The 13,492-nt window shown below is 35.4% G+C and overlaps 1 protein-coding gene across 1 annotated transcript in view; it reads right to left on the minus strand.

Annotated features, from left to right (window-relative positions):
* LOC150076069 (alpha-catulin-like) overlaps window positions 1-6,622 on the minus strand; it is a 330,340-nt gene extending 323,718 nt beyond the window's left edge. The window contains exon 1 of the mRNA XM_090387250.1: window positions 6,396-6,622. Coding sequence (XP_090243376.1) covers window positions 6,396-6,482 — 87 coding nt within the window. The 5' untranslated portion in view covers window positions 6,483-6,622. The remainder of the gene's footprint in view (window positions 1-6,395) is intronic.
* Between the last annotated feature and the right edge of the window lie 6,870 nt (window positions 6,623-13,492).

Here is a 13,492-nt window from a genome sequence, read left to right on the forward strand (position 1 = left end):
ACAGACAATTGTTTAAGTTGTTCAACTATATCCGAATAATACTGTCAAAGCTACTACATCACGTGTAACTTCATCATTTTATCAATTAAATAAAAATTCTAAATCCTCTTGCAAATATGCCATGTATGTAAATCTCTGGAGGAAAATAACATTCATTACCTAATTATTCATTTCAAAAGATATTACTTGCTTGTTTATAAATCACAGAGCAAGGTTCTAACTATAGCTAACAAGCTATGAAAATCACGTATGCACAGAAAATAGCATTTTAACCCATCGGCACTCATGAAATCATATACAAGGTACTGCCAACTTTACAGATCATTTTCACCTTATCCAATAGAGACTTTTTGGATTTAATTAAAAATAATATAGAAAAAACAAACTGGGAAATCAGTGAAAGTTACTCTAGAGTAACTCTCATCAACTTCCCAGGAGTTTTCCACTAATTCAAAACAAAATAACAGGAAGAGGGGAGAAAAAAGAATATACAAAGTTAGGCATATCATTTCAGTGTCATCAAGAAAGGTAAATCATTAAGATGTCACATAAGATAATTAAAATTCATTCCAAACTTGTTGGGAAAACAGTTGAAGTTTTGGTGAAAAATTTAGGTATGAACTAATATAAATTAGCTTTTTTTTGCTCAGTTATTAAGTATGAAATAAGTATTACGTCACTAAATAAGAAATGAAAGATTATAAAGTGCAAAACAGAAAATATTACTGCTTGGCTTACATGGAAACAATACAATACAGTAACATTTCTGGTTTTCGTCAATAAGAATCTTTCCAATGTCTCATCACACTAATTTTTCTGGGTTTAATTCTTTTAAAGATATCACATAATGCAATAATTCTTTGACATGGGTGCACTCATCGGGAGAGGTGGGGTTGGTTTCCCAGTTTCAACCCTCACCAAAGACTTGATCAAAATAAAATGGAACTGAGTAATTTTCTCTAGTCAGACCATGGCTCTGATGCTCGGCCTCCCTCAAAGAAAAATTCTAGATGCACTATTGCATTCAGGGATATTCATATCTACTTTCAAAGCATATCAGTAATGGAAAACTGGCTCCATTGTACTAGCAAATTAATAATGTCTTTTTGTCAGTTCTTGTTTGTAATTCTGTATCATGTTTTGCATAAATATACATTACACACGCTCAGTAGTTCAATATAATTCATAATATTGAACTACTGAGTGAATTTTTGGGCACCTCCATGTTTTACCTGGAATGCAATTTGGCAAATTAATTTTTTTTTTTTACTTATCCCTCCCTCAATTTATCTTTAAGGGTCTATTTTGCTATTTTATGCCAAGCTCTCTCATGCCATATAACTTTTGAAGCATTCTTTGAATAATTATTGTAACATAGTCAAACCTCCCAAATACAGCAACCCCAGGACTTCATCTTTACCTAATCTTGGTATTCATTTCCGTGCCACAACTTATTGTACATAGTACTACAGAAATATATCCTCTCTTTTCGAGAAAAGGGTAATGCACAATAGATGCAAAAGTATACTCGAAGTGCATATACTATGAGTATACTTTATAATATAATATGAAGAAATAGCTTATTAAAAAATTAAATTGTTTCTCATCCCAAAATATTCCATACATAGCATAATATACTTTGCAAAGGGTATGTCTGTGCTGTTCCTAGTACTGCAAGGGTTCTCAAACATTGTGATACCATGCCCCCTCTGAAATGATTTAGTACTAATATTAGTACTGTATTGGCAAATGATGCAAGCTTATATGGTATCAGCCAAAAAAAAAAAACACTCCCACTTCACCTGTCCCATCCCCTCTAATATTCTGGCTTATTCTTCCTTAAATTCATTCAAACTACCCACTTCCACAACACCAGATAGAAATTTATTCTAACAATCAACTATTCTCTGGCTAAAATCAAATTTCCACACATTTATTCTACAACCATCTTAAATTTAAATTTTTGTCTTCTTATGTGTATTGTCTCAGTAGGGATCATCAACATTCAGCTTACTCCATTAACTTAATCCATTCAGATCCTTAAAGACCTCAATCAGATCCCCTCACAGGTGCCTAGTTTCCATATGCTGCAATAGGCAGCACTGAACTGTTTCTTGGTAAAAGTACCAATGAATTATTCAAGGTTTTTCAGCCTGCATATTGGCTGGCACTAAATTATCTAATGCCATTCATAGATAATCTGGTGACCAGAGCATGTTGCACCTCAAACCCACACATTGCCACAAAAATTGCACGACCTATTGTGAATTGTGGTGCTGAAAATGCAGAGCTGCTCTTAATAATCCAATATGTAACAAATGATAAATACATACTCTTCTGGGATTATTCATCTAGAACAGCATTTCCCAAACTTTTTTAGTCATGGAACACTTTTCATCCCACAATATATCTGCGGAACACCCAGGGGCTCACATCTGGTGTTTATGGGCTTGGCACACCCAGGGTCCTGAGCTAGATATCATCATTCTTCTCTTTCTTGGTGATTCCCATCTAGTTCTGATGCTCCCGCACTCTCTCTCTCTCTCTCTCTCTCTCTCTCTCTCTCAAGGTAACTCGAATTTTTTTTTGGCTGGTGCAGCATAAGCCTCAGGCTTCCTTGCACTATGTGGCTAGTAATAATAATAATAATAACACAAGTTTAACTAGATCCAAAGAACTGTTCGCTAATATTTTATTACATATGACACTGTGCATCAGGAGCATCTTTATTTCCAACACACGTAAAGCCGAAATGCAAATAACTGTCATCATACTTTCGTTTTGGTTTTTTTTTTTTTTTTTTTTTTCAGTAGGTTACTGTTTTTTCACTTTGGATTTTTGAGGAACAAAAGGCTGAGATTGTTCATCCTCACTTTGAAGTGTGACAATATTGTGTTCGTTTTCATCGACTACAGTTGCAATACTAGAAGTACTTGCTTCTCGTTTTTAAAGTTCCATTTTTCAACCACATATCCATGATCATTTATTTTAATAATAATATTTTGAAATACTGATAATTATCAAAAAAAATTTATTCAAGGAAGTGAGTTTAGTTATGATATAGGTTAGCTTTCCCCTCTTCTTCAACACGTGTACTCCAGGCTAAATCGCATACTAGATCACCACATTGCAACTTTTTCGTAGATGTCATTACCTCTACTCATATTTCTCTATGCAAAAGCCCCCAAAATAAAGTGTTCCACGGTCTGTGCCGCGGTGTGTAATTTGATTATTAGTCTATGCCAGTATGTTAATAACCGAAAAAAAATTATGTTAAAAATTAAATGATGCAAAAGTGGTGTACCCTACAAATATGCAGAATTTATTTATTTTATTTATTATTTTTTTTTTAATTATTAATTACGATTTTTCACAGAACACAGTTTGAGAAACGCTGATCTAGAAAATAAACAGAAATTTATATTTTTTTAATTTATTAATTTTTGCACCTCTAATAAAAATATGGATGGGTTGAGTGCCCTATTTGCCCATGCCTTGGCATGGTGCTGTGGCCACAGCACAGTCAGAATGCCCTCCATACAGTAAAGTGGTTATGCTCTAAATTTACTGTTAAGTAAATTTAGAGCAAAAATAAACTCTCAGCATAGTACCATGCTGAGAGCTCTTTTTTCCATGTGGCTTTGTAGCCTTGTGCCCCACCCGCCAATATCATAAGAGAGACTTGAATTCTTTATCTTAAAATGTTTGGAAACCAGGAATTGCACAATATTCTTGCGGTATTTAAGGCTTTAATAAGTTAAATTAAATGCATCTTTACTCCTTTTCAGGTGATAAAGAGACAAATTTAAATTGAGAAAAAACAACTGTGCAATACATATGTGAAAACTGGTCTTCAGCCCAACAGTAACAGACTGCTGGAATAAGCTCCCACTTAGTAGCAGTAATAGCAAAAAAAAAAAAAAAACCTACACAGTTCACTCATCCATTCCCTCTAAGAATTTGTCTACTTCCTTGAATTTATTCAATCCATCCTCTTCCACAACAACAGATGGAAGCCTGTTCCAACAATCAGCCACCTGCTGGCTGAAGGCAAACTTCCTTCCACACATCTATCCTGCAACCATCTTTCAACTTGAATTTATGCCCCCTCATGTGTGTAGTCTAAGCAAGTGGAAGAAGCCGACCGGGCTAGTCGGATGGGTAAAGTGCCTGCCTGGCAACCCAAAGGTCATGGGTTCGAATCCTGCTTCGGGCTTGGATCAGAGTAGAAAATTCAAAAACTTTGGGAGGTGCAATATGGCCACAGAAGCCAATGCGCCAACTAACAAAAAAAAAAAAAAAAGTGGAAGAATGCCATTAACATTCAGCTTATTCAAACCGATCAAGGCTTTAAAGCCTCAATCAGATCTCTCTGCAGGTGCCTAGTCTCGAGACACCGGTAAGAGCACTCTTTTGTTGTCATTATTATTATTATATTCAGTTTATTAACCACAAGAAACCATGGGTCACCCTGGGACTGCAATGTGCCAGAAGGGTGTGAAGTTTACAGACTGAGGTGCAAGAAACCACATAAACAATGTATAAGAGTACATGCAGGCTCAACCTGAGATATTTACACAACTTACAAAACCTTGAAATAAAATACAAAGTTTGTAATAATAAACAGCAAGGCAAAAGTAAAAGAAGCATAAATACATCAGGCAGGAAAGTCCAAGTGCAGGTGATCCTCACAGATTCAACAGCTGGTAACAGTTCTAATGGGTTTCCTTTCTGTACAGTTTGTCCTCACAGAACTTATCAGGGTGGATGTCTAATTTATTAAAGATCTGGAGGCAATTGGCCAGAAACATGTTCCTCAGGGAATCAATGTTTGTAAGTGTAAGCTGCAGAGGGAAGCAGGAGTTAGTAGGATTAATAATATGGGTTACATGTCACCCTGATTCATTTTAGTATGCTCTCTCTCTCTCCCTTTTAGTAACTGCTCCCTGGCATCATTTTGCCAATACTAATACTAAATATAGTTTTTTCACAAAGTTCAGTTACACACAGTATTTCCCATACTAAAGTTCCTATAATTACCATCACCATAGTTAATTGTTTCTCTCTACATTTCTTAACATGGATTTACTTAGCTTAAAATGTCTGGAGACAAAGCACTAGCAGAATAAAATACACTGTACAACACTACATAATTCAGTAAGGAATAAGCAATACTTGGATATCTGTGGTCTATAGCCATTTCATTATTATTATAACATTACCATTACAAAATTACTCCACTTCAGTAACAATGTATCAACAAGAGTTTAGGTCAACAATTTCAAACATTTCCAATTATTATTAGTAGTACTTTCATTATACATTGTAATTATCACACCAGCCACAGCACTGTAGCATTCCAAGTGAAAATCACTTCAAATCCTCTCTAGTTGTATAAGATTTCAAGATAAAAACATCCGCCTTAATAATATTAATTATATGTATGTTTATATTTAATGTGCCAAGTCATTACTCCATAATAAGCCTGTATCCAAAAGTAAGAGGTCATTGTCCTTATATTTAATTTAAAAAAAAGTATAAAAATATATGGTGCAAACCCATATTTTTATGTTTTGCTGGGTCAGCACGATATCTTGATACAGATTCAATATATTTTTTTTATATTCACATATTGTACCAACTTCTCATCAATTATATATATTTTGCCTAATAACCAACCAAGGATTTATGTATTCGCCACATCCGTGCAAGCACTATTACTTCCCTATAAATAAAAAATCGTAACACATAAAGGCGTGGGTTGCACAGCTCTACAAATGGTGAACTACACAATCCAAGAAACTGCCTATTTCTTTAGGCAACTACTTATGATCAAAAATCCAAATTAAAAAAATTTTCCACACACTTCCAATATCTCATAATATTAATAGGCCTGTTAAACAAACTAAAAAAGTTAAATTTGAATAAAAATTAACAACTGTTGTTTGTTTAAAGAATATTACATTTTTGACAGACAAGCACGTTTCCAAAGCTAAACCTGGTAGCGCACACTTTGTTCGACATTCATATTAGAGATTTGAAAAGGGAAGCACGTTTTCGAAGCTCACTGAGTTAGAGCGCAGGGAGAGTCTGGGTGATGCCTCGTTTCATTTAACTCTTTAAGAAAATAAAAATATATATATATCATAGTTCAATGTACATTATAAATATGTGCACAGTACGTGAAAAGCATCAATATAAGGCTTTTCAAGCTAAGAACAATTTGACAAAACGATGACCGAGTCGTTAAGTACTATATGCAGGCGAAGCCACTAAGAAAAGCATGTTTTTCCGGCGTCGTAACCTACAAACTGATATTTCATGATTTACGCCTAACTGACTCATAGTATAATGATCATTTTGTTCGGAGTATTCAATTCTAACAGCATACATACCTGTGTCACCAATGGAACTAACGTTTGCTCAATCGACTTCGTTTTTATCTCCAAATTTCGAAGATCATGTCTTGTCGCCACTGCCATCTTGGCTTTGACTTAAGTTAAAATCCAGCTGCCAGTCGCTCGAGAGCATGCGCTTTGTTTGCTGTCCAACAACCCTACACGCTCGTATATACCAACTCCACACACACCGTACCGATCTTGCCACAGAGGAAACAGAATCTCTCTCTCTATTGCATGTTGTTAAAGGATGGATACAGTATCAGTAGACATTCTTATTCACCGATTTAGCTGAAGGCATTTTATTTCTCAGATATTATATCATGATCTTTTATTCCATCTGTTGCATTGTCATTATTCGGTTAATCACGATTCTTTATAGGTTCACCTATTTTTTTTATGGTAGTTCAATAGTGTCATCTTAAAGTGGGCGTCTCTACGCAAATGGTTTTCATTGAGAAGATAATCCTGCCATCTGCCGCCAGGTAGTACAACTATTCGGTTTACAGTAATTATTATTTATGGTTTATGAACAGAGATAAAAAATAAATAAATTTAAAAATTAAGGGAAATAATTGAAATACTATACGTTAGTTCTTTTGTTTGCATGATAATTTTGTGCCCTACGGACACAACAGAATAATTAATGAAACTTATCAAATTAAAAATTATTCTAGCATAAATTTTTCGAATTAATTAAATGTGAATACGCTAATTCAACCATGTTATTTGTTTAAGGGAATTTTATTCTGCAAAAAGTATTACATAACGTAAGTTTAACTCCAAAACAATAGAACTACTTAAAATTGGCGACATTTCTGAATTCTTTATTGAATACTTCATTCTGGCCTGAGGATATGGCATTGTGAACTACCACATGGGTCGTTTGGTGTACAAATATCAAGTTTGCAAACATTAGGGAGAGGAACCCAAAAGTTGGTTGGGAAGGGAAACTTATATAATCTGGTGCTTTCCAAGAGTTGTCTTATTTTTTACATAAAATTGAACATGAAGTGAAATAAAAGAAGTTACTAAATAATAAATGGAACCATACTTTTGTGTATTTATCAATTAACTAAAAATATTTTTTTTAAGTTATTATTCTTCATATTTTTAATTTAAATATTTAAAGTTGATTTATAATATAGTATCTGCTTTCATATTTTTTTGCATATGGTCCAAGCCTCACTTCCACATATAATTATTATTCTGGCTAGCATTTTGTAAATTCTTATTCTTGTATACTTTTGACGGTATAAAATTTTAATTTTTGACACCCTAGTTGAATATGTTTTCTCTATTTTAGAAGGATATTACCATGCAGAGTTAGTCTCCAATTTCTTATCATAGAATTTATACAGTTTTAAAAAAAAAGTGACAGGCAACATCCTTGTCTAACTCCTCGGTTTATGTTTCCAGTCCGAAATCGTTCCATTCACTTTTATTGCCATTATGTTTTCCTCGTTGTTATATATAGTTTTTAGTATTTGATTTGGAGTACCTTCTTCTTAATAATTTCTAATAATTTATTTCTGCTAATATGATCAAAAGCTTTTTGAACAGCCTATGAAATCTAGATGTGTTTCGAAATTGTATTCTTCGTGTTTTTTTTTCAGTTAGCATTTTAATGGAAAAATAGCCATCAGCACAGGAATGGACTCGTCTAAATCCATTCTACTCCTCATTCATCTTAGATTTTAAGAATTTATTTAATTTATTTCTAAGAATCTTTGCATAGATTTTATGCTCTGAATTTATTAAGACTGTGCCTCTATCATTATTGCATCATTAATGTTTCTCTTTTTAAATATAAGAATTACTGTTGCTTTATGCCATCTGCGTGGTGGTATTTCGCCTTCAATCTATTTATGAAATTAAAAAAAAAATTATTTATAGGTCCTTCTAGCAGTTTTAAAAAAGTTCTAAATTAGTGCAATCTCCGCCTGGTGCTTGTTTATTCTTGGAGACATTTAACGCTTCTTCATATGTAATTATAATTCTCATTCTAATTATTCATATTTTAGTGAAAGTCGGCTATTGCCGTGGGTTCACAAATCCTGAAAAAATTCAGGATTTATGTATGTTTTTATTTAATTTTTATGTACATTTTTTCTTAGGTATTGTATGAATATTTCTATCATTTTTGACATCCTTGTTTAACTTACTTAGTATTCTGTACGAGTTTGGTTGTGGTCGTGTTAGATCTCCTCCTAGTTTTGTGACAAGGCACTCAAAAAAAAAAAAAAAAAAAAACATTGTATCATCTTCGTACAGCGAGCATTTCAAAATTGATTAGGGCATCGTCCACCAAGCATGGACGACCCCTTACGCAACATTTGAAATATAATATTTTATAAAATGCAACTAAATATTTAAAATATCTCCATTAAATCGTTATTGTAAAGTATCATGGATAAATATTAATGTAAACATTAACACTAAGATTTAATAATAATGAATCCATAGTTGGAATTTAGCCAACCTGAATTCTAGTACTTGATATATCTACGCATGAGCGAATACAAAATAGCAAACAATATACGAGTATCAATAATTTAATTAAATGGATTAGTTTTAGTTTATTAAAGCGAACAGTTCATTAATCCCAACTTTAGTACAACGTTACAGGCCCGGTATTAGGGAACTTAAGCTTGCTTCTAATAAGGTCAGACCTTCGTAATGCGATTAGTAATTAATTAATTATGGTACACAAGATCTGGTACACAAGATCGCTTGCTCTGAAGCCTCTGTAAAGTTAACCGTATACTGAAAAGCATTGACATAAACAATAACTGAAGTATATCGTCTCTCCTGTCGAAAAAAAAAAAAAAACGTTTTCTAACTGAATTTGTCGTACGCAGGACTGATGCAGCAATCTTTGAATGGACGAATTTTTGTAATTTCTTCCAGAGCACTTGCCTACTTAACTAAAGCTTTAATTAACTCAACCTAGCCTTAAGTTACCAACTAGTCAAGGTTTTTATGCTTGACTTAAAGCTTAGTTTTAAACAAATACCAAAAGGACAAAAAAAAAAGTAATTCCTGAGCAAGCGAAAGATAAACAATGTGCGAAATAAGAGAACGAAAACTTTCTAATTTAAATAAAATTTCTGTTGACAAGGACAGTCTCAAAAACAGTATATGGCCAAAGTAGTTATTAATGTTTAGTTTTTCGATTTGGTTTATGCTATCAAATGACAATATTTTCCCCTATATCACCTTGGGAGGTAGGAGTAGAATTCCGGTATCAACAGTTACAGTGTATTCGTTATTTTATAACCCTACACCAAAAAGGTAGAATTGCCGTCCTCCCCACACCGAGTGGAAAAGACCTGACTTCGAGTTCCGTCGATGATGTGAGGAATTTTTATGAGTCTTTTTCACAACGTGGCTGAGTTAGTCTGTCTCAGGCGAGGGTAGAATGTGTTTTTCTCCAGGAAACTGGGTTTTTTTCGTCCAGCGAACAGAAAATTGACCACAGAACACTCGCAATTTACAGTACATATACGAAACAGGTATATATGCGAAGCAATATGGCCTTAGTTGCTAATGCTGCTAAAATCCAATTACAACAACAACTGCACCAACAAAAAACCCGTGGTTGAGACAGATTAAAAAAAAAAAAGTAAAGTGCAGCCATTATCAACCCACTGCAGGATGGAAGCTTCCTCAGCAATTCATGCTGAGGGAAATGGACCATAATCTGCCACGCTGGTCCAGTGCGGGTTGGCAGATCGACCGTATTCAGCACTCAGGGGTTTGAACCCCGGTCTACTCAAAGAGCGTGTGCTACTGCACTCCCGCTCCTGACCACTTGGCTACGGAGGCCGTTTGAGACAGATTAACTCAGCCACAATGTGAAAAAAAATTCCAATACTCCTAACATCACTGACGGGATTCCTGCACATTTTCCATCGGGTATAGGGAGGACGGTAAAAATACCCATTGTGCTACATCAAGGCAATGGGTTCAGTGAAATCCACAGAATTTTTATGTACAAAATCAGTAGATATACAGATAGGAACAATAGAAATTATAATAAAGCTGGAACCCAACTTGGCATGCTTAAATCTGAAAACTCCGGGTCAAACCCGGATAGATGACAACTCTGCTGGGGTACAGTGCAGGGAACAGCAAATGCGTCATCTTTCACAGATGTTTTGAACTGAAACACTGCTTGTAAATAACTGTAAAATAGATAAAAAGGGGAAAAATCGTGGAATACTGAAATCTTCCACTTATTTATATTTTATTTAGTTTCTTAAGAAGTGGATATTGCTGACGAGCGATTAATTTTTTTTTTCCTTTAAATTACACTACTTTTATTACATTACTTACATTACATTACATTACTTTTATTTTTTTCCTTTAAATCAGCTTCGACCTGTTCGTAGTTTATAGATCAACTTATGTGTCTGGTACAACTTACACAGAAATTAAAGTTAGCTATCCGTCCAGCACAATACAACGTACGTCTGAACTTGAGTGTCGACCCAACTTTTCCTTCTCCAGTGGTATCCAAGAAACATTTTCATTTATGTATATTATCCTTCCAAAGTTCATGGGTACCTCTCTGATTGCAGGAAATTATGGGTGACTACAAAAATATTTCGTAGTCGCCCAAATGTCAAAATATTTGGCTTATAAAATCAACTTTATAAGCCAAATATTTTAGCCTATAAAACTGATGAGCGGTTAATCCAAAATTCATTCCAAACTTGTACACTGAACAATGAGCATATAGAAAGTGCTAACAGTTTCAGAGGATAATAGTAGTTTGAATATGCGTGAGTTCGTTGCTCAGGGACTGAACATTCCAAAGTAGACATTTGGTAATGTTGAAAAAATAGAAGTAGAGGCGACGATGAGCTCAAGAAATGGCCAAGGAAGGCGTAAAATAGTGAAGGAATCGACGCGCCCTGGGACAACTGGTTACCACACCTCTCCATCAGAACCTAGAGATTCTTAATCTTAGTTTACAGCTACAAATGGTCACAAGCAAACCAATGTTTCCATGAACATAGAGAGCTGCTTTTCACGAATTTTCAAGGAAGTGCTGCTGTAGAAAGTTTTCTGAGACACAAACGATTTATAATTAAAAAAGACATACACCGTCGACATTATTATTATTATTATTGCTCTTATATTATTTCTCCCTGATTGGGGGTTCCACCTCATGACTGGTATTGCTACCAAGTACACAGGGTGGTTGTTGTTATGTCTGGTGTTACTGTTGGTCGAGGAACTCTCTGACTGTCCTACAGGTGTTCAGGATTGCGACTTTCTGGAGTTCCTTGTAGGTGTTCGCTGGGAGACCTATTGCTGCTAGGCTGTTATGTAAGGTCTTTGGCATCATACCTGTGGTTGACACGATGTCTGGATGGTCGTTACTGGTTGCATATGCCACATCTCTTTGATCTCCTATCTTAGGTTCGTGTACTTCCTGATTTTTTCCCCATGGGTTTTCTACAGGTTGCAGTGTTGGGTACCGCTATGTCAATCAGGTAGCCTTGTCCTTGTCCACAAAGATTATGTCCGGTCTGTTGTGCGGGATTGTCCTATCTGTTATTATGGCGCGGTCCCAGTACAGCTTGTGGGTTGGGGTCTTTAGTACTGCCTAGGGTTCGTACTTGTAGTACAGTACACTTTCTTCAATCAACTGGTATTTCCTTGTTAGCTTCTGATGTATTATCATGGCTACCTGGTCGTCTCTATGAGTGTACTCAGTCTGGGTGATCACCTTGCATCCCGCGGTGATGTGTTGGATCGTTTCTGAGGCCAGGTGGCATTGTCGACATGTTTCATCGAACACTCCGGGCTCCTTGGCGATGTATTTTCTGTAGTTCCTGGTTCCTGGTGTTATTATTATTATTATTATTATTATTATTTTTAGTCATATGGTGCAAGGAAGCCTTGAGACTTTTGCTGCATCAGCCGAAAAAAAAATTCTGAGTTACCTTGTGTTGTGTGTGCGTGCGTGTATTCTGAGTTACCTTGTGTTGTGTGTGCGTGCGTGTGTGTGTGTGTGTGTGTGTGTGTGTGTGTGTGTGTGTGTGTGTGTGTGTGTGTGTGTGTGTGAGAGAGAGAGAGAGAGAGAGAGAGAGAGAGAGAGAGAGAGTGTCATAAGTAGAAGGGGATCACCAAGAAAGAGAAAAATGATGCATATGCTAAGAACCCTGGGTGTGCCAAGCCCATAACTCTCCAGATGTGAGCCCCTGGGGGTATTACCGAACTTGGGCTGTGGGTCAAAGAATATCGGTCCGTGGAAGCGACGAGTCGTCTTCCACTCTAATAGACATGTTTGGTATGGAGGATACCTGAAGAACTCGCTACCTGTGTCTATTGCCCCAACTGTAAAGTTGGCAAGAGACAGTGCATGGTCAGTGGGCATTTCTCGTGGTATAAATTAAACCCATATGTTGCTAAAGTTGCTATCTTTTCAAAATCTTTGACCCGGAGATGATTGGCGAAGTGGAGAGGGAGATGGTGAAAGTAATCCTAAAAGTTTTTCACTTAAAATACTTGAAAGTTTCTAATGATAACTTTGTTGCTGTACATTAAAATTACGGGTTTTAGATGCAGCTGATATGCCATAAAACAAATTTAAATTAATAAAAATATAAAAAAACAAAAACTTCTTTTATAATATAAACAATTATTCGATGTCCGCATGACTGTATATTTTCCTACGCGTGCCGTTCGTGACACATGTAACAGTGGTTCGCCATCCTTGTTCTGGACATTCCTATACATTCTATATTTTGTTTTTGTACCTTCCAATACGACAACGCGCCATAACACAAAGCAAGGATTTTAAACGTGTGGTTTGAAGAGAACAGAATCGAAACATTGCAGTAGCCAGTAAAAAGCTAGATAATTAGACCACAAGAGAACTCCTCGTTAGTGAAGTTCCCTTTAAACGCTTTAAAGGAGGGGTGTAGCACAATATCAACAGATTTCTACCAGAAAGTCTTCTGCCACACAATGAAAAAAAAAGTCAATACAGCAAAAGATGATCCAACATGCTAATTAATTTCTTTGAATAAATATACACGTTTTATTCACAATTACAAATGTTCCAGACTTTTGGTTGG

The sequence above is a fragment of the Mastigoproctus giganteus genome, chromosome 13 (genome assembly GCF_048544385.1).
Source record: "Mastigoproctus giganteus isolate SK-2022 chromosome 13, ASM4854438v1, whole genome shotgun sequence".
Classification (NCBI taxonomy): Eukaryota; Metazoa; Arthropoda; class Arachnida; order Uropygi; family Thelyphonidae; genus Mastigoproctus; species Mastigoproctus giganteus.